Source organism: Ranitomeya imitator, chromosome 6, assembly GCF_032444005.1.
Source record: "Ranitomeya imitator isolate aRanImi1 chromosome 6, aRanImi1.pri, whole genome shotgun sequence".
In the NCBI taxonomy this organism is placed as follows: domain Eukaryota; kingdom Metazoa; phylum Chordata; class Amphibia; order Anura; family Dendrobatidae; genus Ranitomeya; species Ranitomeya imitator.
This window is the reverse complement of record NC_091287.1, coordinates 129,903,961-129,926,479: the sequence shown is the minus strand read 5'-3', so window position 1 is coordinate 129,926,479 and position 22,519 is coordinate 129,903,961. Positions and strand designations below refer to the sequence as shown.

Here is a 22,519-nt window from a genome sequence, read left to right as displayed (position 1 = left end):
CCACAAAATGAACTTTATATTGCAGGCCTGATAACATTTTAGTTTTCCATGAGAATTAATTGCATATTCCAAGTTCTTCTTTTGTCCCTAAACGCAATTATATTCTACCATTCGCAACAATAAAATATATAAAGTAGAACGAACAAGTAAGTTGTCCAATCCATATAAAAAAAAATCGAACATTACAAAGAAACAGATTAATTACTTTACTTGATGAGCATGAAAATTAAACCCAGCACTAATATTCACCGTCTTCCACAGGACTGATTGCTATTTGCACAATAATAAACCTGGTTAATATGGAAATAAATAGCAGAGCTGATGGCATTAGCGGCAGCGTCCCATCTGTGTAGTGTTCCTTTTATGTTCCTACTATTATCTTTTATCACAAAGTAAGTATGATTGGCAGAAGTTTTCCATTAAGGACAAGGATGACTGCTGCTAAGACATTCTCTATTACCTTCCCCGAACAAATGAAATAATTATATAAGCACTGTCAGAAACACTTTTACTTTTTAAATAATGGTTCTACAAACCATTCGGGCTTAGAAGGCAAGTCTTATTGGCCAGGTCAATTACCCTAGAAAACTTCACATTATCATTACTCATAGAAATATTATCTTCTTTCAGTCTTATACACTTTAATTTTGCTACTCCAGGATTTTGCTACCCCATCTGAGAACACCATAATGATTCCAGCTGCACATCACTTACTGGGCTGCTTGCTGCAGTTTTGATGTTTTGTCTTCTGTATATCAATCAGTTCTCTGAATGCTGAGCTCTGTATAATCCCACCCACACCTCTGTTTCGCAGCTTTCCGTGCACACTGGGCATAGGCAGAAAGCTGCCAATCAGTGGAGGGGGCGGAGTTATACGCAGCTTATGAGTATGAAGGACTACATGGCAGCAGGTTTACTAGTCCTCTAGCGATAAGATCTTGTCGATAAAATAAAAACTCCATGTAAGTAATACATTGCTGAAATTGGAGACTCTGTCTCTACTTTGTGATGCTCATAGATAAGGTAGCAAAAATCTGACAGATTGCCTTTAAGGATAATCGTTGATTAATCATTATCTGTTAATATTATGTTATGGAAACAGAAAAAGTGATCGTTTTTCATAGTATCCAATCAAAGCTTAGAGTTTCTTTTCTGATCTCAATGTGAAGATGAGATATGGCCTGTGATTGGCTGTTAGTGGCGGACATGAGGCAGTTTTTTACATACAAGTCCATTACATTTTCCTAAACATGTATTTAACATAAACATTTTAAATTAAGATGTCTGACTTACTGTCTCCATAACAGCGCAGAGGGTTAATAGTCAGCTTGGCCTCTGATGATGACCGATATGTATCTCCAACCACCACTTGAGTCACTGGTAGATGATCTTTGTAAGACAAAATGCCATCATCCTTTCTCCTATAACAGAAATGAGATATTATTTGATATTTAGCTTAAATATGACAAAGAACCATTGCGTATACTGTTTATTTAAAAGATTATTTTATCTAAGTAGAGAAAACCCAAAACCCAAGAAAAAAACAAAATGAACATATACCCTTTAGCAAATAAATAAGTAAATCGTAATAGTACATGTAAATAATAAAAGGGTAATTAGTTAGCACTACTTTGATAAAGAAAATGTAAAAGCCATCCGACCTGGACAAGGTGTACCCAATCAGGATAGTCCTATCCTGTCTCTAGTACTAAAATCTTACCTTATGTCAGCTAGCCTTAATGTAGATAGAGGCAGAGCAGGACAGGGGCAAAACTATTCAGACATAGTAGATAGGTGCGTGAACATTCGGGCCCCTGTCCTTCTTTGCCCTTGTCTACATTGAGGTCGGCTGACACAAGGTAAGATTTTAATACTAAAGACAGGATAGGACCGTCCTGATTGGGTACACCTTGTCACAGTGGGATGGCTCTTACATTTTTTTTTATCAAAGCAGTGTTAACTAATTACCTTTTTTATTCACATGTACTATTATTATTTACTTATTTATTACTACAGGGAATATGCTCATTTCAATTTTTTCTTGGATTTTGTCTGTGAAATGGCTACAGTGTTTGCATGCTCTTACACATTGCACGTTTACCAACTTATGCTTCAGCTCATTTCCTTGGTTTTATCCAGATAAATGTAAAATTCTATACTTGAAAATTCTTAATACATATTTACGGCTGTTGTGGCTGTCTGTTTGATGCAAAGCTCATAAATCTCTTGCATACACCTAAATTAATAAGACAACTTGCTGGCAGATTGTAGTAAGCACAACAAGCTACTTGCAGTGGAGATCTAGGATTATTTTCTATCCTTTTCTATCCTTGAGAATTCGGTGCAAGAAGCAAAATGAAAGCAATATGGTATCCTTTATTTCCTCAACGTCATTTTGTAAAATGCCATCACAACTTAAGTTTTTTTGTTATGGGCCTGTGCTGGAGCACACCTATCTCAAAGATTCCCAGGAAGAAAGTATTATGTTTGGTTTAATGAGTCAACTCTAATTATGATGTTTTGGCTTATGTGGACTTTCACGGTTGTAAGATAAGATTAAATGCATGCAAGATTGCAATGAAAATTGTATACTTTATGTTTAACATACAATTCTGTAAAACTGTATACTATGGTGTATTACATTTGTTATTAATTACGTCAAAAGTAGGCAGTTTTTGCCTTATTTTAGTCATATGCTTCTCTGAGTATTACATTTTTTTTCTAAAGCTGCCACATCATTCAAGAGATATTCTTTTCATTTAGTTCTAATTTTTATGGTCTTTACAAGTGGGCGGTACTCACGGAGTAATTATGCAGAGCAACACCCCCTTGGTAAAACTAAATTCAGCACTAAATAACAGGGCCATATGTTTCGGACCTTATGGTGGATTTAACTCCCCCCCCCAAAAAAAAAATTGAATATTCAATGGAGCTGCAGAAATGAAATAAGAGCCAAAACTGGCCTGGTCATCTTTAAAAATATTTATTATTAATTTAGTATTTAATAGAAATACTTATTAAGTGCACAATGGCTTATTAAAACTAATATAGAACATTTACTAAAACCATTGTAATAAATTATTATTAACAAAAATATTGGCTCCTGATAATCTTCACTGTTGTGTTACTTCTGTGGCAGTGGTAATCCTCTCAGCAGTCTGCCGTATAAGTAGATATATTCAGTCTAATTTACCCTCTCAAAAGTCACATTGGACTTTTTCAATGAAGGTCTGCCTGTCTTAGAAACCTTAAAAACACTGTTAGTGAATTTAGAGATAAATGGAGACTATCAGCGCAAAATGAGTCTTTAAACCAAGCACAGGCGCTTGGTGCACCTTTATAGTGGCCAAACAGTTCAGTGCACCTTCCCAACTACCGGTAATTTTTTTTTTTTATCTATGTCTACCCTTCTTTGGCTTCTGTAAATCAGGGGAAAAAAATGGAAAAATAAGCAGGTGCGTAGAGGAACTAAATGGTTTGGTCGTGTGAAGGTCGCCTTGATGCTCAGTGTACCTTTGACTGTTCTCTCCACCTTTTCACCATCTCCTTTCATCGTTCATGGGAAAATTTGGACCCTAGCTAAGCTAAAGTGGTTTAAACAAAAAGTATGGTACAACAGCATATTCATTTTTAAGAGAAATGTGTAGTACTCCATTTATCCTGTGGTGGCACGATAGGGAAATGATGCATTTATGCCAGGTTTTTTTCTTCGGATTACAGCTGGTTGTTGAGGTTCGCAATATACAGACACTCTACAGTCAGCTTATTAGTATAGGAAGTTTAAATGAAAATGTGTAATAAAAATAAGAGAAACCCTTTATTGTGATTGTCCTTTATAATAGCTGCATGCCATAACATGGGCATTAGAAAAAACAAACTAATTTTGACTATGTTTAATTATAAAGAACTTCTCTGGTGTGCCCAAGGATCCCAATGACATTGAGAAGAATTTACACTTTATTAAAATGATGATAATAAATGGTATAGTCATTCTTCTAGCCTCAAAATAGAAGAACTTTGTAAGCACTCTTTTATTTAGAAATAATTTGCTTACTCATTTGTTCTGCTTCATTGGGATGATGAAGCGCTAAAACGCTGGTTTAATAAGCACAGGCTTTTAAAGGTCGGAGGTTTAAATTAAGGACTTGAGTTTCCAGTGAAATCTTCCCATGCACACAGCTGTATTTTAGTGTTTTTATTTGCAAATGACTCAAACATCCATTTTTACAACATTTTAAATGCTTTGCCATTCATCAGAAATAATTATTTACAGCTTAATGCCTAAGAAATTACAAGCACATTTCCGCTAATGGCAAAGCAACAAAGTAATTAACTGATGTTATTCCTCTAAAAAAAAAAACAAGTCTGCCATAAAGCAAGAAAAATACAGATACTTGTCAATTTCCTCTGCTTGTAGGAACAGGCATATGTCTGTTGCTATTATTTTATTGCCAATTAGATCATTTTTTCAAGTTTCCATTCGGTAAACAGACGACCTTGCTAAAAATGTAGCTGTTGGCAAAGTCTCATTCAACTGTTAAGACTCCCTTGTGCGAAACGCCCACTCCTTCATATTAATTCACGTGCAGATGTTCTAAGTTGCAGTTGTCTCAATTTCTTAAAACAGTTTTATGCATCTATAAATATGCAAGGATGACTAATAAAAAAGGAAGATATAATTGTTTTATTTTTCCGGGGCATAGTAGTCACATTCAGATCCTGTTGACGAGGAGGTTAAAATGTTTTTCCGTCAGTTATAAAAATAGCACATGGTAGGAAGGGGATAATGCCAATCAATTGTGAAATCAAACATGTATCAATTATAAAAGAATAAAAAACAAGGGTTTATGAGCACCATTGTATTACATTGTACAGCAGGGGGTCTTAAACTCGACTGGTTGTATGGGTCACACTTAGAAAAAATGTGAATTTGAAGGGCTTCATTCTTTGCAGGGCGAGATGACATTTTTAGTGGTACCATATAATTTTTTCTATTCACCTTTTCAAAATTTTTGGCTTGTTTTTTATTTTATTCTTTTAAATGGCATTCATTGTATAGGTTATTATACGGTTTTATAACTTAGGTCATTACAGGTGCGGCGATAACAAACGTGCACTTTTTTGTTTCATTTAGTTAATACATAAAACAGCATATTTATTATAAAAAAAGTCATACTTTATTTAGATTTTTTTTTACATTTTTACAATTTTTATTTCCATTTTGTGTCCTCTAATTGGCCTCATATAGTAATTTTGTCTTACAATTAGCACTATATAGTAATTCTGATCAACATCTAATGTCCCCATCTTGTAGTAGTTGTAGTAATGTCCCCATTCTGGTCAGCATCTTGTAGTAATGTCCCGATCTTGTAGTAATATCCCCATCCTGCTCAGTATCTTGTAGTAATGTCCCCATTCTGTTCAGCATCTTGTAGTAATGTCCCCATCTTGTAGTAATTTTCCCATCTGGTCAGCATCTTGTAGTAGTAATGTCCCCATTCTGGTCAGCATCTTGTAGTAATGTCCCCATCTTGTAGTAATGTCTCCATCTTGTAGTAATGTCCCCATCCTGGTCAGCATCTTGTAGTAATGTCCTCATCTTGATCAGGATATTGTAGTAACATCCTCATCTTAAAAGTAATGTCCCGTCCTTGTCCTCATCTTGTTGTAATGTCCCCATTCTGGTCAGCATCTTGTAATAATATTCTCATCTTATAGTAATATCCCATCCTGTTCCTCTTCATGTAGTTACTTCCCTAATTGTGCCAAGTTTTACATACACATTAAAAAATCTTTCACCTGACATCTGCTTCCTTGGTGAAGAGCGTCCCCTTTACCTTCACAGCCTGGGCACTTCATGAGATTAACATCAAATGTTGCCTGCACCATCATGTCACCCTCTCATTGGCTGGCAGCTTGCATCAGTATAGCTGCGCAGAGAGCTGGTGTCTTCACCGTGATACATTTCAAATGAATGTGCTTCCAAGGACCGGCATTCAACTTAAAGGGACTCTGTCACCTCAAATTGGCGGGATATTTAAATGACGTTTTACCTGTCCGATGGGCGGCGTTTCATCTTCATTTCTCCACCCCATCCGTCCCCGTTGTCCGCAATATGTTAGTGAATTAGAGTACTTGTGCTCCATAGTTGACCAGTGCGCAATGCAATCTTTGGTCGCGCACGCGCAGTATGCTTTGCCCAACTGCGGGCAAAGCCAAAAAGCATTACTGCAAATGCGCCCGCGCACTATGTCCCGCAACACGGCAAAATGCTTACGGGACCTCGTGCGTGGGCGAATGCACTGTAATGCTTGTCGGCTTGGCCTGCAGTTGGGCAAAGCATACTGCACATGTGCGACTGAAGATTGCATTGCGCACGCGCAAATTATGGCGCACACGTACAGTACAGACCAAAAGTTTGAACACACCTTCTCATTTAAAGATTTTTCTGTATTTTCATGACTATGAAAATTGTACATTCACACTGAAGGCATCAAAACTATGAATTAATACATGTGGAATTATATACTCAACAAAAAAGTGTGAAACAACTGAAAATATTTAGTATATTCTAGGTTCTTCAAAGTAGCCACCTTTTGCTTTGATGACTGCTTGCACACTCTTGGCATTCTCTTCATGAGCTTAAAGAGGTAGTCACCGGAAATGGTTTTCACTTCACTGTGTGCCCTGTCAGGTTTAATAAGTGGGATTTCTTGCCTTATAAATGGGGTTGGGAATATTAGTTTTGTTGTGCAGAAATCTGGTGAATACACAGCTGATACTCCTACTAAACAGACTGTTAGAATTTGTATTAGGGCAAGAAAAAAGCAGCTAAGTAAAGAAAAATGAGTGGCCATCATTACTTTAAGAAATGAAGGTCAGTCAGTCTGAAAAATTGGGCAAACTTTGAAAGTGTCCCCAAGTGCAGTTGCAAAAACCATCAAGCGCTACAAAGAAACTGGCTCACATGAGGACCGCCCCAGGAAAGGAAGACCAAGAGTCACCTCTGCTTCTGAGGATAAGTTTATCCGAGTCACCAGCCTCAGAAATAGCAGGTTATCAGCAGCTCAGATTAGAGACCAGGTCAATGCCACACAGAGTTTTAGCAGCAGACACATCTCTACAACAACTGTTAAGAGGAGACTTTGTGCAGCAGGCCTTCATGGTAAAATAGCTGCTAGGAAACCACTGCTAAGGACAAGCAACAATCAGAAGAGACTTGTTTGGGCTAAAGAACACAAGAAATGGACATTAGACCAGTGGAAATCTGTGCTTTGGTCTGATGAGTCCAAATTTGAGATCTTTAGTTCCTACCACCGTGTCTTTGTGCAACACAGAAAAGGTAAATGGATGGACCCTACAAGCCTGGTTCCCACCGTGAAGCATGGAGGAGGAGGTGTGATGGTGTGGGGGCACTTTGCTGGTGACACTGTTGGGGATTTATTCAAAATTGAAGACATACTGAACCAGCATGGCTACCACAGCATCTTGCATCGGCATGCTATCCCATCCAGTTTGCGTTTAGTTGGACGATCATTTATTTTTCAACAGGACAATGACCCCAAACATACCTCCAGGCTGTATAAGGGCTATTTGACCAAGAAGGAGAGTGGTGGGGTGGTCACCAGACCTGAACCCAATCGAGATGGTTTGGGGTGAACTGGACCACAGAGTGAAGGCGAAAGGGCCAGCAAGTGCTAAGCATCTCTGAGAACTCCTTTAAGATTGTTGGAAGACCATTTCCGGTGACTACCTCTTGAAGCTCACAATATAGAAAAAGGAGCAGCATCCATTCCAGGTGAAAGATATATAAAGTCTTTATTCCACCACCATCATACAACGTTTCGGCCTGGCATGGCCTTTGTCAAGTACCATGCCAGGCCGAAACGTTGTATGATGGTGGTGGAATAAAGACTTTATATATCTTTCACCTGGAATGGATGCTGCTCCTTTTTCTATATTGTGAGTATTGGTCCAGTGGATCCATGGACGTTGGAGCGTGCATCCTGGCTGATTGAGTGCTGCTGGTTGCTGTCTTTTCATATATACCTCTTGAAGCTCATCAAGGGAATGCCAAGAGCGTGCAAAGCAGTCATCAAAGCAAAAGGTGGCTACTTTGAAGAACCTAGAATATAAGACATATTTTCAGTTGCTTCACACTTTTTTGTTAAGTATATAATTCCACATGTATTAATCCATAGTTTTGATGCCTTCAGTGTGAATTTACAATTTTCATAGTCATGAAAATACAGAAAAATCTTTAAATGAGAAGGTGTGTCCAAACTTTTGGTCTGGACTGTACTCTAATTCATTGACATATTACGGACAACAGGGACAGACGGGGTGAAGAGATGAAGATGAAACGCCGCTCATCGGACAGGTAAAAAGTCATTAAAATATCCCGCCAATTTGAAGTGACAGAGTCCCTTTAAATGAATTGCTGATGTCAGCTTCCCCCAGGATCGAGCCACAATCCCCATGGGTGATCCAGTGCCTGCAGGCTGCATGAAGCAGCTTCGGGCCACATGGTGCCCATGGGACACGTGTTTGAGGCTCCTGGTCTGCAGTATACTTTCAGTGAAGTCCTACTGAACCTCAATATAATCCTCCAATTATGGTACATTGAAGTTTAATAAAAAAGGAAACACTTTCGTAGCAGCAGCAAATTTCCCAAGTAATGGGTCCCTTCAGAATATTTACAAGTAGGAAACATAGAGTACATTCACACAAATGGTGAAAAATCTATTACTATAGCTGCCAAACAGATGAGATTTTAATAGATACCATCCATATACTGCAAAAACAATCTTCATATAAATGGACAACTGGAGCTGATTTTAAATCCACTGCATGTTAATTCTCTCTGCAAATAATTGCTGCAGATTTCAGACTCTAGAATGCATAATAGGAAATGCATGGCAAATCCGGCACAAAATCCTCAAGTTAAAAATTCATGTTTTGCAGTTTGATTTGCAGTAAAATCAACAGCTGATTTTTTTCATACCCCTTGAGGATGCACTGTTAGTGTTTGTAGCTGGTGAAGGGTTGGTACTTCCATATTGATTACCTATTTTCATTACCAGAACGTTGGGGGTGAGACATCCGGTACCCACTCTGATCTGCTGTTCCCAGGGCTCATAGTGGTTGGATGTGCTTAGTTTCGGAGTGGAAAAGGACAGCTACAGCAACAGCATAGTGGCCACAACTGGATAATTCACATTTGACCCTATTTCAATGAATATTGGTGGATCTGCTGGAACCTGCTGACTGACAGCTTCCTGACTTATACGGGAAAAGTGTAACTATTATGAGGTAACCAGTTTTTTCAGTTCACCTATCAGTGGTTTTAATATGATAGAATGTGTTCAGATGTTACAGTCTCTTTGCGGTTTGTTGGTGACAACAACACAAAGTTTTATTGTGATTTCCAAAATTTACAACTGCAGATCTAGGATCTAGGAATAAGTGGTTGCAAAGTGCTAAATTAAAGATATGGGTAAAGTTTTTAGTGGTGACGATAATAAATGAAATAATAGGTTATAGTTGAAATATGACTTATTTGGATATTTTAAAGGATGCAACTTAAAGTGAACCTGTCAGGTCGAATGACAATTAACTTGCAGATATGGGGTTATTCTGCAGGATAATAGCATTAGAAAGGTACCTGGTCTCCGTACTGAAAGCGTGGCTTCTGGGAGAAAATTACGGTAGTTTTAATCTTCTGGCTAGTGTCACTGTGCACAGCGGTTATATGCAAGGACCCGACCCTTTGACTAAGGGCAGAGACAGACTGCTGTATTTCTCTAGCACGAGAATCGTATCGGCACTGCACAGACTGGCCTGGCAGCTCTCCTGACCTGAGCAAGACAGCGTGATGGATTACTATGCAGCTGTCAAGCTCAGGTCAGGAGAGCGAGCAGCCAGTACGAGGTTTATGATGCGATTCTCGCACGAGGAATACGGCAGTCTGTCTCTGCCCTTACGGCTGATGTCCTGCAGAGCAGGCTGTCAGTCTGAATGCCAGGGCATCTTCTGTGCAGTGACAGCAGCCATGACCTCAGGACAGTATGACTGAAAGCTGAATGCTCCCAGGAGGAAAAGCTTACCTAGGTTCTCAAGGTAGATCAAAAATAAAACAAGAGGGGTTTATAGGGAGAGAAATGGGAAGCGCAGTGTTAGGACTGGCGGAACGCACCAAGAGAGATGATATAGATGCGTTCTCAGTCCGGGGTCCACCGTGCAGGTGAAACCTGCTGCTAGGAAATGACAGACTATATGGCGGTATTCAAAAGTATACACGCGTGGGTTAAACCTCACCCAGCGTGAAGAAAGCGATCCTGTTGCTTCACAGGACCGCGGTACCGCACATAGAGCGTGAGCAAGTGGTCAGCGAACTTAACCCCAACAGGGATTGTAGTCCGATTAGACCCTTGCTGGCACTACACCGCTACTGGGTGTGTAAGGAAATATATAATTATAGCACCGAAGTGCGAACTGTGCCGTGCTGGCAGGCACCACTAAGCACCCAGACGTGGGTCAGGAAGCGCACACTGGCACGTGGCACCGCACTGGCGGTCACAGCAATAGACGCTGATACGTGTGTGACACGTTGAGTGATTAGTCGGGCGCTAGATAGCAGCCATACTCCATACGCAAACAGTCATACAATAGGGTAGGGGTATTTAATGAACGACTTGCACTCACAACAAACACACGTATTCAATTGTACACTAGCGCATGGCCGTGCGGTCATGCGCAGTTTATATAGTTGCAGGACAGGAAGTGGCCACAGAAACTTTGCCCTTCCAAGACCTGCCAAGAGGACCAATAGAATGCGCTGCAGAGTCTGAGCACATGACCCTCGATCTCCAACGGGAGATCTTGCCCTGGGCATGCTCAGTGTGCGCAGACAAGGACTTAGTCCCAGAGAAGTCCACTCGCTGCTGACCAGCACTGACTTTAATGGCAGGAGCTGAAGAAGCAGCAGTAACTCTCTGAACAGAGTGAGACCGAGCAAGACGCTGGGACCGACGTCCCTGCTGAGCAGGCTCCACTGCGGCTGGACAGGAATGGGGGACCGCAGCGGAGACGGCTTGAGATTCCCCCTGTGCAGAAGCGGGAACTCGAGACCTAACATTACCCCCCCTCCTAGGGCCCCCCCCTCCTTGGGCCTCGCTACGCTCGAAGGCAGCAATGAGCTGTGGGGCCCGAATGTTTTCAGCAGGCTCCCATGACCTGTTCTCTGGACCATAACCTTTCCAATCGACCAGATAGAACTTTTTGCCGCGTACCACCTTACACCCCAAAATAGCGTTCACCTCGTAATCGTCCGTAGACGAACCTGATGTCCCGGCAGATGACTCGGAAAACCGGGACATGTATACGGGTTTCAAGAGGGACACATGAAAGGTGTCGGTGATACCCAAGCGTGGAGGAAGAGCCAGGCGGTAGACCACAGGATTAACCTGTTCGAGAACCTTGAAGGGACCCAAGTAGCGAGGAGCAAACTTAGTGGACTTAACTCGCAGCCTGATGTTACCAAGTCGCCAGGAGCAAAGGTCGGAGCGGGGCGCCGATGAACATCGGCGGAGGACCTCATTCTCTCCTTGGAAGCCCGAATGGCATCCTGAGTGCGATCCCAAATGTCCCGTGCCTCCACAGCCCAGTCTGCCACCCTGGAATCAGTGGAAGACACGGGCATGGGCACAGGTATCTGCGGATGCTGACCATAGTTAAGGAGGAATGGGGTCTGTCCAGTGGAGTCAGCTACAGCATTGTTAAGAGCAAACTCCGCCCACGGTAGCAAAGATGCCCAGTCATCTTGCTTAGCAGAGACAAAATGTCGCAGATATGTGACCAAGGTCTGGTTGGCTCTCTCCACCAACCCATTCGTCTCGGGATGATATGCCGAAGAGAGATTCAACTCGATACTGAGAAGGCGACAAAGCTCTCTCCAGAACCGAGACGCAAACTGGGGACCCCGGTCACTGACAATTTTGTCTGGCATACCGTGAAGACGGAAGATGTGTTTAACAAACAATGCTGCCAAGGCCCGTGCAGACGGTAGCCGAGGAAGCGGCACCAAATGCACCATCTTAGAAAAATGGTCAGTGATAACCCAAATGACAGTACAGCCACGTGACTTGGGCAAACCTACCACAAAGTCCATCCCGACCATCTCCCAAGGCCTGTCTGCCACCGGCAGAGGGTATAACAACCCAGCTGGCCGTTGACGGAGAGACTTATTTTTGGCACAAGAGACACATGCCCAAACGTAGTCTCCAACGTCACGAACCATATGTGGCCACCAATACATTCTCGCCAACAACTCAGATGTCCTCTTTGCCCCAAAGTGTCCACCCACTCTGGACGAATGAGCCCACGAGAGAACCTCCGGACGCAAATTGATGGGAACAAAAGTCTTGCCCGGAGGCACAGACTCAAGTGAAACCGGAGCTACGGTTCTCAGACTCTCTGAAGGGACAATGAGCCGAGGCTCGTCCTCCTCCTCCACAGTTGACTCCAGGGAGCGAGAGAGAGCGTCAGCACGAATGTTCTTCTCCCCGGCGAGATAATGTAGAGTGAAGTGGAACCGGGAGAAAAACAAGGACCATCTGGCCTGATGAGAATTCAGCCGCTGGGCTGTCTGTAAATAGACCAAATTCTTGTGGTCCATGAAGACTTGGAATGGGAACTGAGCACCCTCCAAGAGATGTCTCCATTCCGAAAAGGCCAACTTCATTGCCAGCAGCTCCCTATCCCCGATGGAGTAATTTCTCTCCGCTGGTGAGAAGGTCTTTGAGAAGAAGAAGCATGGGTGCTTCCGACCTTGAGCATCCTTTTGATAGAGGACTGCTCCTGCACCAACGGATGAGGCATCCACCTCCATTAGGAATGGCTTATCCACATCAGGACGATGTAAGATGGGAGTGCTAGCAAAGTGGGACTTAATAGAAGTGAAGGCCTTGGAGACCTCTTCGGACCACAATTTAGGATTCGCTCCCTTCTTGGTGAGGGATACCAAGGGAGCTACCAGGGTTGAGAAGTGGGGGATGAACTGACGATAGTAATTTATGAACCCCATAAAGCGCTGCACCGCTTTCAGAGAATGGGGTTCCTGCCAGTCCATCACTGCCTGTAGTTTGGCAGGATCCATAGCCAATCCCTGGGCCGAGATGATGTAGCCCAGGAAAGGTAAAGACTCCTGCTCAAACATACACTTCTCCAACTTGGCATAGAGGGAGTTTGCCCGTAGGAGGTCGAAGACTTTGCAAACATCTCTCCGGTGGGAGTCAATATCTGGAGAGTAGATAAGAATATCATCCAGATAGACTACGACCGAGGTGGAAAGCATATCCCGGAAGATATCATTCACAAAGTCTTGGAAAACGGCTGGGGCATTACAGAGCCCGAAGGGCATCACCAGATATTCATAGTGCCCATCCCTGGTGTTAAAGGCCGTCTTCCATTCGTCCCCCTCACGGATGCGAATCAGGTTGTAAGCACCCCGCAGATCCAATTTAGTAAATACCCTTGCTCCCCGAAGTCTATCGAATAACTCAGATATCAAGGGCAAAGGATACTTATTCTTAACGGTGATGGCGTTAAGACCCCTGTAGTCTATGCATGGGCGCAATTCCCCATTCTTCTTCTGCACGAAGAAGAACCCTGCCCCAGCAGGTGACACTGACTTCCTAATGAATCCTCTTGCCAGATTTTCCTGGATGTACTGTGACATTGCCTCCGTCTCCGGGAGAGATAGCGGATAAACTCGACCCCAGGGAGGCTCAGCACCAGGCAAGAGATCAATAGGACAGTCATAGGGGCGATGAGGCGGAAGGACCTCCGCCGCCTTTTTGGAGAACACGTCTGCATAAGACCAATACTGCTTGGGGAGAGAGGATAGATCTGCGGGTACCTCAGTAGTAGCAACCTGAACGCACTCCCTCTGACACCTACCCCCACAAGATTCACCCCAACCCAGAATTCTGCCTGAGGACCACTCGATATGAGGAGAGTGGTACCGTAGCCAAGGTATTCCCAACAGGACCTCATCAATTCCTTCCGGAATGACGAGCAGAGAAATTATCTCCTGATGAGATGGCGACATGGACAGAGTAAAAAGGATGGTCTGGTGTGTTATCTGTGAGGGCAATGTCGACCCATTCACCACTCGCACCGTTACTGGTTGAGCAAGCATAACCAGGGGTATTGCGTGACGTTGGGCGAAGGCAGAAGACATAAAATTGCCCTCCGCCCCAGAATCCACGCAGAGCTCTACCGAGTGGGAGAATGAGCCAATAGTAATTGTCCCCTTAAAGGACAGCTTAGAGGCAAACGTCGCCGTGTCTAGTGTACCTCCACCTACTACCACTAGACGCTGACGTTTCCTCGACCGCTGAGGACATCTGGTGGCTAGATGTCCTGACTGCTGGCAAACATGACAGACCCTGAGTGCACAAGCGGTCCGGGACTTAGATCCTGCTTGTGACACTTCCCTGGCCTCATGTGACTCAGGAACCAGGACCGGAGATTCCAGAGGTTTGGCGAAAGTAGGAGCCAGCCGAAACCTCTGCCTACACTGGGCTCGCTCTAACCTCCGCTCGTTAAAACGGAGGTCAATTCGAGTGGAGACAGTTATTAACTCCTCCAGTGTGGCAGGAATCTCCCTAGTGGCCAGAGCGTCCTTTACGTGGTCAGCCAAGCCCCTCCAAAATATGGGGATAAGAGCTTTATCCGACCAATCCAGCTCAGATGCTAAGGTGCGGTATTGGACGGCAAAATGACTGACCAAGGACTCCCCCTGAGTTAATGCCAGCAATTGGAGCGCGGTATCATGGGTGACTTGAGGTCCTAAAAAGACCTGTTTCAGAGCGCTCAGAAACAGCGGAGCACTCTGCACCACATGATCGCCATGCTCCCACAGCGGCATAGCCCATTCCAACGCCCTGTCCGACAATAGAGACAGAATAAATCCCACCTTAGCCCGCTCTGTGGGAAAACGTGCAGCCAGGAGCTCGAGGTGAACAGAGCACTGACTCACAAATCCCCTACAAAACTTGCTATCACAAGAAAATTTTTCTGGCAGCGGGAGGCGAGATAATGTCGGAACAGGGGTGGCAATGGACATAGTTGCTGCAGCCACGCTGGCAGCCTGTACAGCTACTGCAGTAACATCCACAGCTGAGGTCGCGCTCTCGAGAGCCGCCAACCTACCCTCCAGCTGCTGGATATACGGCAGAGATTGCTGTTTGTCTGTCATCACTAGCCAGACCCTGGCGCTAGTGTAATGTTAGGACTGGCGGAACGCACCAAGAGAGATGATATAGATGCGTTCGCAGTCCGGGGTCCACCGTGCAGGTGAAACCTGCTGCTAGGAAATGACAGACTATATGGCGGTATTCAAAAGTATACACGCGTGGGTTAAACTTCACCCAGCGTGAAGAAAGCGATCCTGTTGCATCACAGGACCGCGGTACCGCACATAGAGCGCGAGCAAGTGGTCAGCGAACTTAACCCCAACAGGGATTGTAGTCCGATTAGACCCTTGCTGGCACTACACCGCTACTGGGTGTGTAAGGAAATATATAATTATAGCACCGAAGTGCGAACTGTGCCGTGCTGGCAGGCACCACTAAGCACCCAGACGTGGGTCAGGAAGCGCACACTGGCGCGTGGCACCGCACTGGCGGTCACAGCAATAGACGCTGATACGTGTGTGACACGTTGAGTGATTAGTCGGGCGCTAGATAGCAGCCATACTCCATACGCAAACAGTCATACAATAGGGTAGGGGTATTTAATGAACGACTTGCACTCACAACAAACACACGTATTCAATTGTACACTAGCGCATGGCCGTGCGGTCATGCGCAGTTTATTTAGTTGCAGGACAGGAAGTGGCCACAGAAACTTTGCCCTTCCAAGACCTGCCAAGAGGACCAATAGAATGCGCTGCAGAGTCTGAGCACATGACCCTCGATCTCCAACGGGAGATCTTGCCCTGGGCATGCTCAGTGTGCGCAGACAAGGACTTAGTCCCAGAGAAGTCCACTCGCTGCTGACCAGCACTGACTTTAATGGCAGGAGCTGAAGAAGCAGCAGTAACTCTCTGAACAGAGTGAGACCGAGCAAGACGCTGGGACCGACGTCCCTGCTGAGCAGGCTCCACTGCGGCTGGACAGGAATGGGGGACCGCAGCGGAGACGGCTCGAGATTCCCCCTGTGCAGAAGCGGGAACTCAAGACCTAACACGCAGACTTCTGAGTGAAGTTGTCAGTTTCCAAAGGTGCATACTCAGTGTGAATCCACTCACCTTTTTGGTTTTTTGATATATTGCGTATAGATCCAATCCATGGATCACTCCATTCCTCTTTCTATTCAGTTTTCTGCAGAGATCTGGGAACTGATGAGTGCACTGTACAGTGCTTTCATAGGCGTTAACACTTTGCAAATGTTTTTCCCAGCAATATGCGTTTCTGATGGATGATGATGGAACTCGATATTCTGATTTAAGGATGATTTTTATTTCAAACTAAAATACAACTGCTTTCGACTTCTTGGAGTCTTCCTCAGGTATAATGGCATGACATCATCCTTCAGGAGCGCATATTGCTGGGAAAAACATTTACAAAGGTAGATCAAATGCCATTCTGCCACTGAAAAAAACAATAGTATGTGCTATAGTCTGGGATCCATGAGCTGTTGCTAATGTCTATGCTTTGCAACACTTATTCCTTTCATTTTGCAACTAGTGTCTTTTTGACAGTGTTACACTTTATCCTCATATGTTAGAAATCAGCCAGCTAACCAGTCCTGCATTTATACATCTCCACCCAGGACTTTGCCATTGTCAGGTACCAACATGAGTGAGAAGGAAAATATATTTCAGCTCTTTGGGTGTGTAGTAAAATCCTGTAATACTTTATTTCACATCATTAAAAAAGAAAACAAGTGCTGGATAAGCCTCGATAAGCGCACAAGTGCTCTTAACCCAGAGAGCCGAATCAATCTTTCTTCTTAGATTTTATCCACTTTGCCCTTTACCGCTACCTGATTAACTGAAAATCATTAAATACATTTTTATCATAGCGAGACAAGTAAGGAAGTGATAAAGTTTATGTACCAAAAACAAAAAAATACTCCTATTACCCTTATTGGACAGATTTTCTTGTTTTATAAAATGCTTAAATAATACTAAATTCCAATGCTTGCAGTAGTTACGATGAGATAGGATAGTTATCATATATAAACTGTATATATATATATATATATATATATATATATACAGTACAGACCAAATGTTTGGACACACCTTCTCATTTAAAGATTTTTCTGTATTTTCATGACTATGAAAATTGTACATTCACACTGAAGGCATCAAAACTATGAATTAACACATGTGGAATTATATTCTTAGCAAAAATGTGTGAAACAACTGAAATTATGTCTTATATTCTAGGTTCTTCAAAGTAGCCACCTTTTGCTTTGATGACTGCTTTGCACACTCTCGGCATTCTCTTCATGAGCTTCAAGAAGTAGTCACCAGGAATGGTTTTCACTTCACAGGTGTGCCCTGTCAGGTTTAATAAGTGGGATTTCTTGCCTTATAAATGGGGTTGGGACAATCAGTTGTGTTGTGCAGAAGTCTGGTGGATACACAGCTAATAGTCCTACTGAATAGACTGTTAGAATTTGTATTGTGGCAAGAAAAAAGCAGCTAAGTAAAGAAAAATGAGTGGCCATCATTACTTTAAGAAATGTAGGCCAGTCAGTCTGAAAAATTGGGAAAACTTTGAAAGTGTCCCCAAGTTCAGTGGCAAAAACCATCAAGTGCTACACAGAAACTGGCTCACATGAGGATCGCCCCAGGAAAGGAAGACCAAGAGTCACCTCTGCTTCTGAGGATAAGTTTATCCGGTCACCAGCCTCAGATATCGCAGGTTAACGGTAGCTCAGATTAGAAACCAGGTCAATGCCGCACAGAGTTCAAGCAGCAGACACATCTCTACAACAACTGTTAAGAACTAAACATATGATCCACAAGGACCGAAAAAAACGACCAAAAAGTCAATATAATTCAAAATAGTAGAAAAAATCTTTATTACAAAAAGCAGTAAAATACAGACAAAACAGAGAACAGGTGGGGAAGAACGCCACATGGTGTACACACATACAACACCGATGTGTAAAACCACCATAGGCGCAAGGGACCAGGAGAAGGGGAACATCCGCATATAAATGTAGACCAGTAATACACACAAGTTGCTGGGAGCTACCGCAGCCGCATAGGCTCATATATAATAGTATACGAAGCAGTGCTAGGATTATACCAGGGTCACATCACGTTAATCAGTTACCAATAGGTCATATGCAAACTGAGACCCTGCTACAGAGTAGCAACACTGCTACAAGGATACCAAATACACAAATGCATAAGTATAGCCACGGTGCGGCGCTTACCTTGTATATATGTAGTGGAGTATCAACCCACCCTGGGACCGTGCGCCCTCCCCGACGCGCGTTTCGGCAACACACCTTCTTCAGGGGGCTTGATGGAGAGATGCCTGGTGTAAACTTATATACCGCACTATCCCGGAAGTAGCCGTAGTCAAACCGGAAATGAATGCCGGTAACCACGGCAACTTCAAACCGCTGCACCCACCACAACACAAGGCGCAAGATCGCCTAACAAAGAGCAGCGATCAAGATACCGGACCCTAGGGCACCCACTTGATGCTGCGCCATCCCCCCGGCCGCCACAGGGCCCTGTGGTGCCAGGCGGTGAACGCGCAATCAAGTCGGCATCCAGCGGGGCCAGAGAAAAAGCGCGCATGCGCACATAAGACAAGAGACCGAAGGCGCCATGTTGAAGAAGGGAGCAAGGGGTAGGAAGTGCTGGAAAAAATACACATGAATCCTACTGGGTATATGGATAACAAGCGCATAACCAACAAAACAGTACCATAAAATACATATACACAGATATCATAACTAACAAAGTGATACACAAATGGTGAAATACCAAAAACAATTAAAAAACCTGATACACTTATCTGTGTTCAGGTCTTGCCTCTACGCGTTTCCCCCCCATGATGTGGTTCCTCAGGAGGCATATGGGAAAATGGAGTTCCGTGTGTTTGAATCACATCGGAGATGTATGCTGACCAGCTCAGAGGTTTATATGAGTGCTTTATTATCTATGATATAATTTCAACTTGTATCTTCCAATATACATTAATACCTGATTACTTGTGGTATAATTCTAACTTGTATGTTCTAATATCTAGGTATATTTTGCTCTTTGCTGGCCCGGGTACTTTTCAAGTTATCTATTTATATAGTTTTCTGGGGTCTGACCGAGTTACAGGGCACCGTCACTATAAGTCACTAGTGTAGCCCCTTAGGCACTACCCAGAGACGGTATCCCTAGTATTTGAGGGATTATGTGAGGGGAAGCTAGGGGCAGCCGCCGAGGAGCGGGGGCGCCATTTGCGTTCAAGAGGGTGCCAACCTCCGCTGGTAGGCAGGGTTGTCTGGTTAGGGACTCTATAGGGTGTCCTAGCCTTTAATAGTAGGCAGTGTATAAGTGTATAGGGCTTGTGTACGGTCAGACCGGGTGTTGTATGGTGTTTTTGGTGAATTACCACCTGGCGTCGGTTTGGTATAGACTAGTATTATTATTTGGGCCCTAGGTTGTGGGCTATTTGGTTATATTGGTAGAGGTACAGCATTCCCACCTAGGTATAGGGATCCATAGGGTTTTAAGAGACAGTCGACGGGAGCGGGGGCGCCATATTGCGTCCAAGAGGGTGCCAACCTCCGCAGATAGGCAGGGAGCAGTATAGGGATGCATAGTATTGTATTTCAGTCCACTTACTCCCACCCTTTGCCCTTGATATATTCGGGCCAGGCTTTTATTACCCACTCCCGCTAATTGGGTTTGGGTGTTGTGTTAGTTTTTAATCCTAAAAGTGTTATAAATAAAGTTATTTGGATATATTAGTTTTTTGTTTTTCTTTCTTCAGTGTGAATGTACAATTTTCATAGTCATGAAAATACAGAAAAATCTTTAAATGAGAAACTTTTGGTCTGTACTGTATATATATATATATATTTCTGTATTTCAGTGTTTGACAGCGGCATTTAACTAGTTAATAGCGGCAGGTGGATCGCTATTCCACTCGCCGCTATTGCGCGCACATGTCAACTGTTAAAAACAGCTGACATGTCGTGACTTTGATGTGGGCTCACCGCCGGAGCCCACATCAAAGGGGATCTGACCTCGGACGTACTATCCCATCTGAGGTCAGAAAGGGGTTAAGCGATAAAATCAAAGAAACAATGAATGCATGCAAAATCATGATCAATAGAAGTTATCAATATGAATAAATGCTTTTCATCTCATCCTCTGGAGTTGAAATCATCTTCTGTCTGTACATCGATAAATTAATACATCTGTGCTGGCACAACCAAATAGAAAAATGTTTTATATTTTTTTTAATGATCATTAAAGTGGTTATACAGGCATACAATTTCCTTTGTATAGGTTATCAATATCAGATTGGTGGGGATCTGGTGGTGAAATTAATAACGGCTGATCAGTGGAAGTGCTGGATGCCAGACCACCACAGATTCAATATTGATTGCCTAACTTAAGCAAAAGTCATCATTTTTTTATGTCCAGACAATTCTTTGCACAGTCCAACAAAATCTTTCATCAGTGTGGTCTATTAATAAAAGGATAGTGTATGACATTACTTACCATTGTCTTTGGTCAGCATCACAGTTACAGTGGAATCTTCCATCAGTGCAGTTCCTATCAATTCCACATGAACATTTCTGAATGCCAGGTCCAGAATCTCCCCAATAATAGTGTTTTTCATTTCCTTTCCCAACCCACCATGTGTAAGGATTTCCATCTGGAAAGATAAAAAAAATTCAATATTAACGGCGATTTACATAAATGGGACTAATTATTCAAAAGTAGACAGGAAAACAAATACATTATCCAATTTAACATCTCATAATGAACTGACAAGTGACATTACAGGAAATGATATATTTTGGAAAGCCGTGACTGTACATATCTACAGGGTCAGATTGGCTGATCAGAGTATTTAAGGATCTTTTGTAGAGCCAAAACTCTGACACAACAATGAGCCCAAAAAGATCAGAAATAAACTACTCAACTTGAAGACAATCACCTGACAGTTGCTGACTGGGATCTTATTGGCAACCTCACTCTAACAATGAATTTCTAATCATGAGAAAAAAAAGTACCATATATATTTCTCAGCATAAATGAGCACACCCCCTTTGAAAATTATGATATTAGTATCTCACTGAACACAGGAACAGTTTCCAAAACTTTGACAAAACTGAGTCTCATAGAACATTTTTTTAACCCACAACATGAAACTAAGGTTAATAATGTAACTTTCATTACAAAATTTTCAGTTTTACTCAAATTAGTCAATGCACAAATGAATACACCACACATAAAAAACTTTTTAAGGAAAGCACCAAGTCTTCTGGGCATGGAATGAACAAGTTGGTGACATATTGTAACATCTATCTTTTTCTGTTCTTCAAGAATGACCTGTTTTAGAGCTTGGATGCTGGATGGAAAGTGATGATCAACTTGTCTCTTGATAATTCCCGATGAGTATTCAATTAGGTTCAGATCTGGAGAAGTACTTGGCTGCTGAATGACTTTCACCCCTTTGATCTTCAGAAATGCAACATATCTGTGTTTTGGATTATTGTCATGCTAGAAAGTGCATGTGTACTAAGGGCACAGAGTGATGAGAGCATCTTCTATTTCAAGGTAGAGCAGGACATCTGTGACTCATGCAGTCCCACAAAAAAGAAACTACACCACTATGTTTCACTTAAAAATGGGGACAGTATAAGTGATGCTAGTGTCAGGGAGCTACATTTCATTGATGGTATCATGAATTCACAGATGTGCTGCTCCATCTTCTAGAGAAGATGCTACCATGACTCTGTGTCCTTGGTAGACATGCAATTTCCCAACATGAAAATGATCCAAAACACATACCTTTTGCATTTCTGAAGAACAGGGTAAAAGTGATTCAGTGGCCATGTCGCTCCTGATCTGAACCCAGTCAAAACATCTATGGGGAATTCTAAAAAGAAACAAGATGAGCATCACTCTCCATTCAGCATTCAGTGCCTTCCAGTGTCCAGGAAAGATAAATATCTTGGTACCGTGTTAGCCAGTAGATAGAAAAATATTTAGAATTGAGAGTGCTCAGTGGTTGATACCTTTTAATGGCTAACTGAAAAGATGGTAACAAATTGCAAGCTTTCGAGACTACACAGGTTTCTTCATCAGGCAAAGACTAAAAGAAATTCTGAAGAATCACATATTTATGCACAACATAAGTTTATGTTGTGCATAAATATGTCCTGAAGATCCCATGGGCTTCTTCTATGAACTCTGAGCTTTAGTTCCTTCCATAATGTTTCTGTTGGATTTAAGTTAGGTGATTGG

At 42.8% G+C, this 22,519-nt stretch overlaps 1 protein-coding gene across 1 annotated transcript in view; it reads right to left on the bottom strand.

The window, feature by feature from the left end:
* The window catches only part of LOC138643322 (contactin-associated protein-like 2), a 342,436-nt gene extending 320,328 nt beyond the window's left edge, over positions 1 to 22,108 (bottom strand). Inside the window, exons 1-4 of the mRNA XM_069732251.1 lie at positions 22,064 to 22,108; positions 21,526 to 21,730; positions 20,765 to 20,921; positions 1,294 to 1,421 (exon numbers count right to left, since the gene is read on the bottom strand). Of these exons, the coding sequence (XP_069588352.1) occupies positions 1,294 to 1,421; positions 20,765 to 20,921; positions 21,526 to 21,730; positions 22,064 to 22,108 (535 nt within the window). The remainder of the gene's footprint in view (positions 1 to 1,293; positions 1,422 to 20,764; positions 20,922 to 21,525; positions 21,731 to 22,063) is intronic.
* Positions 22,109 to 22,519: the final 411 nt, after the last annotated feature.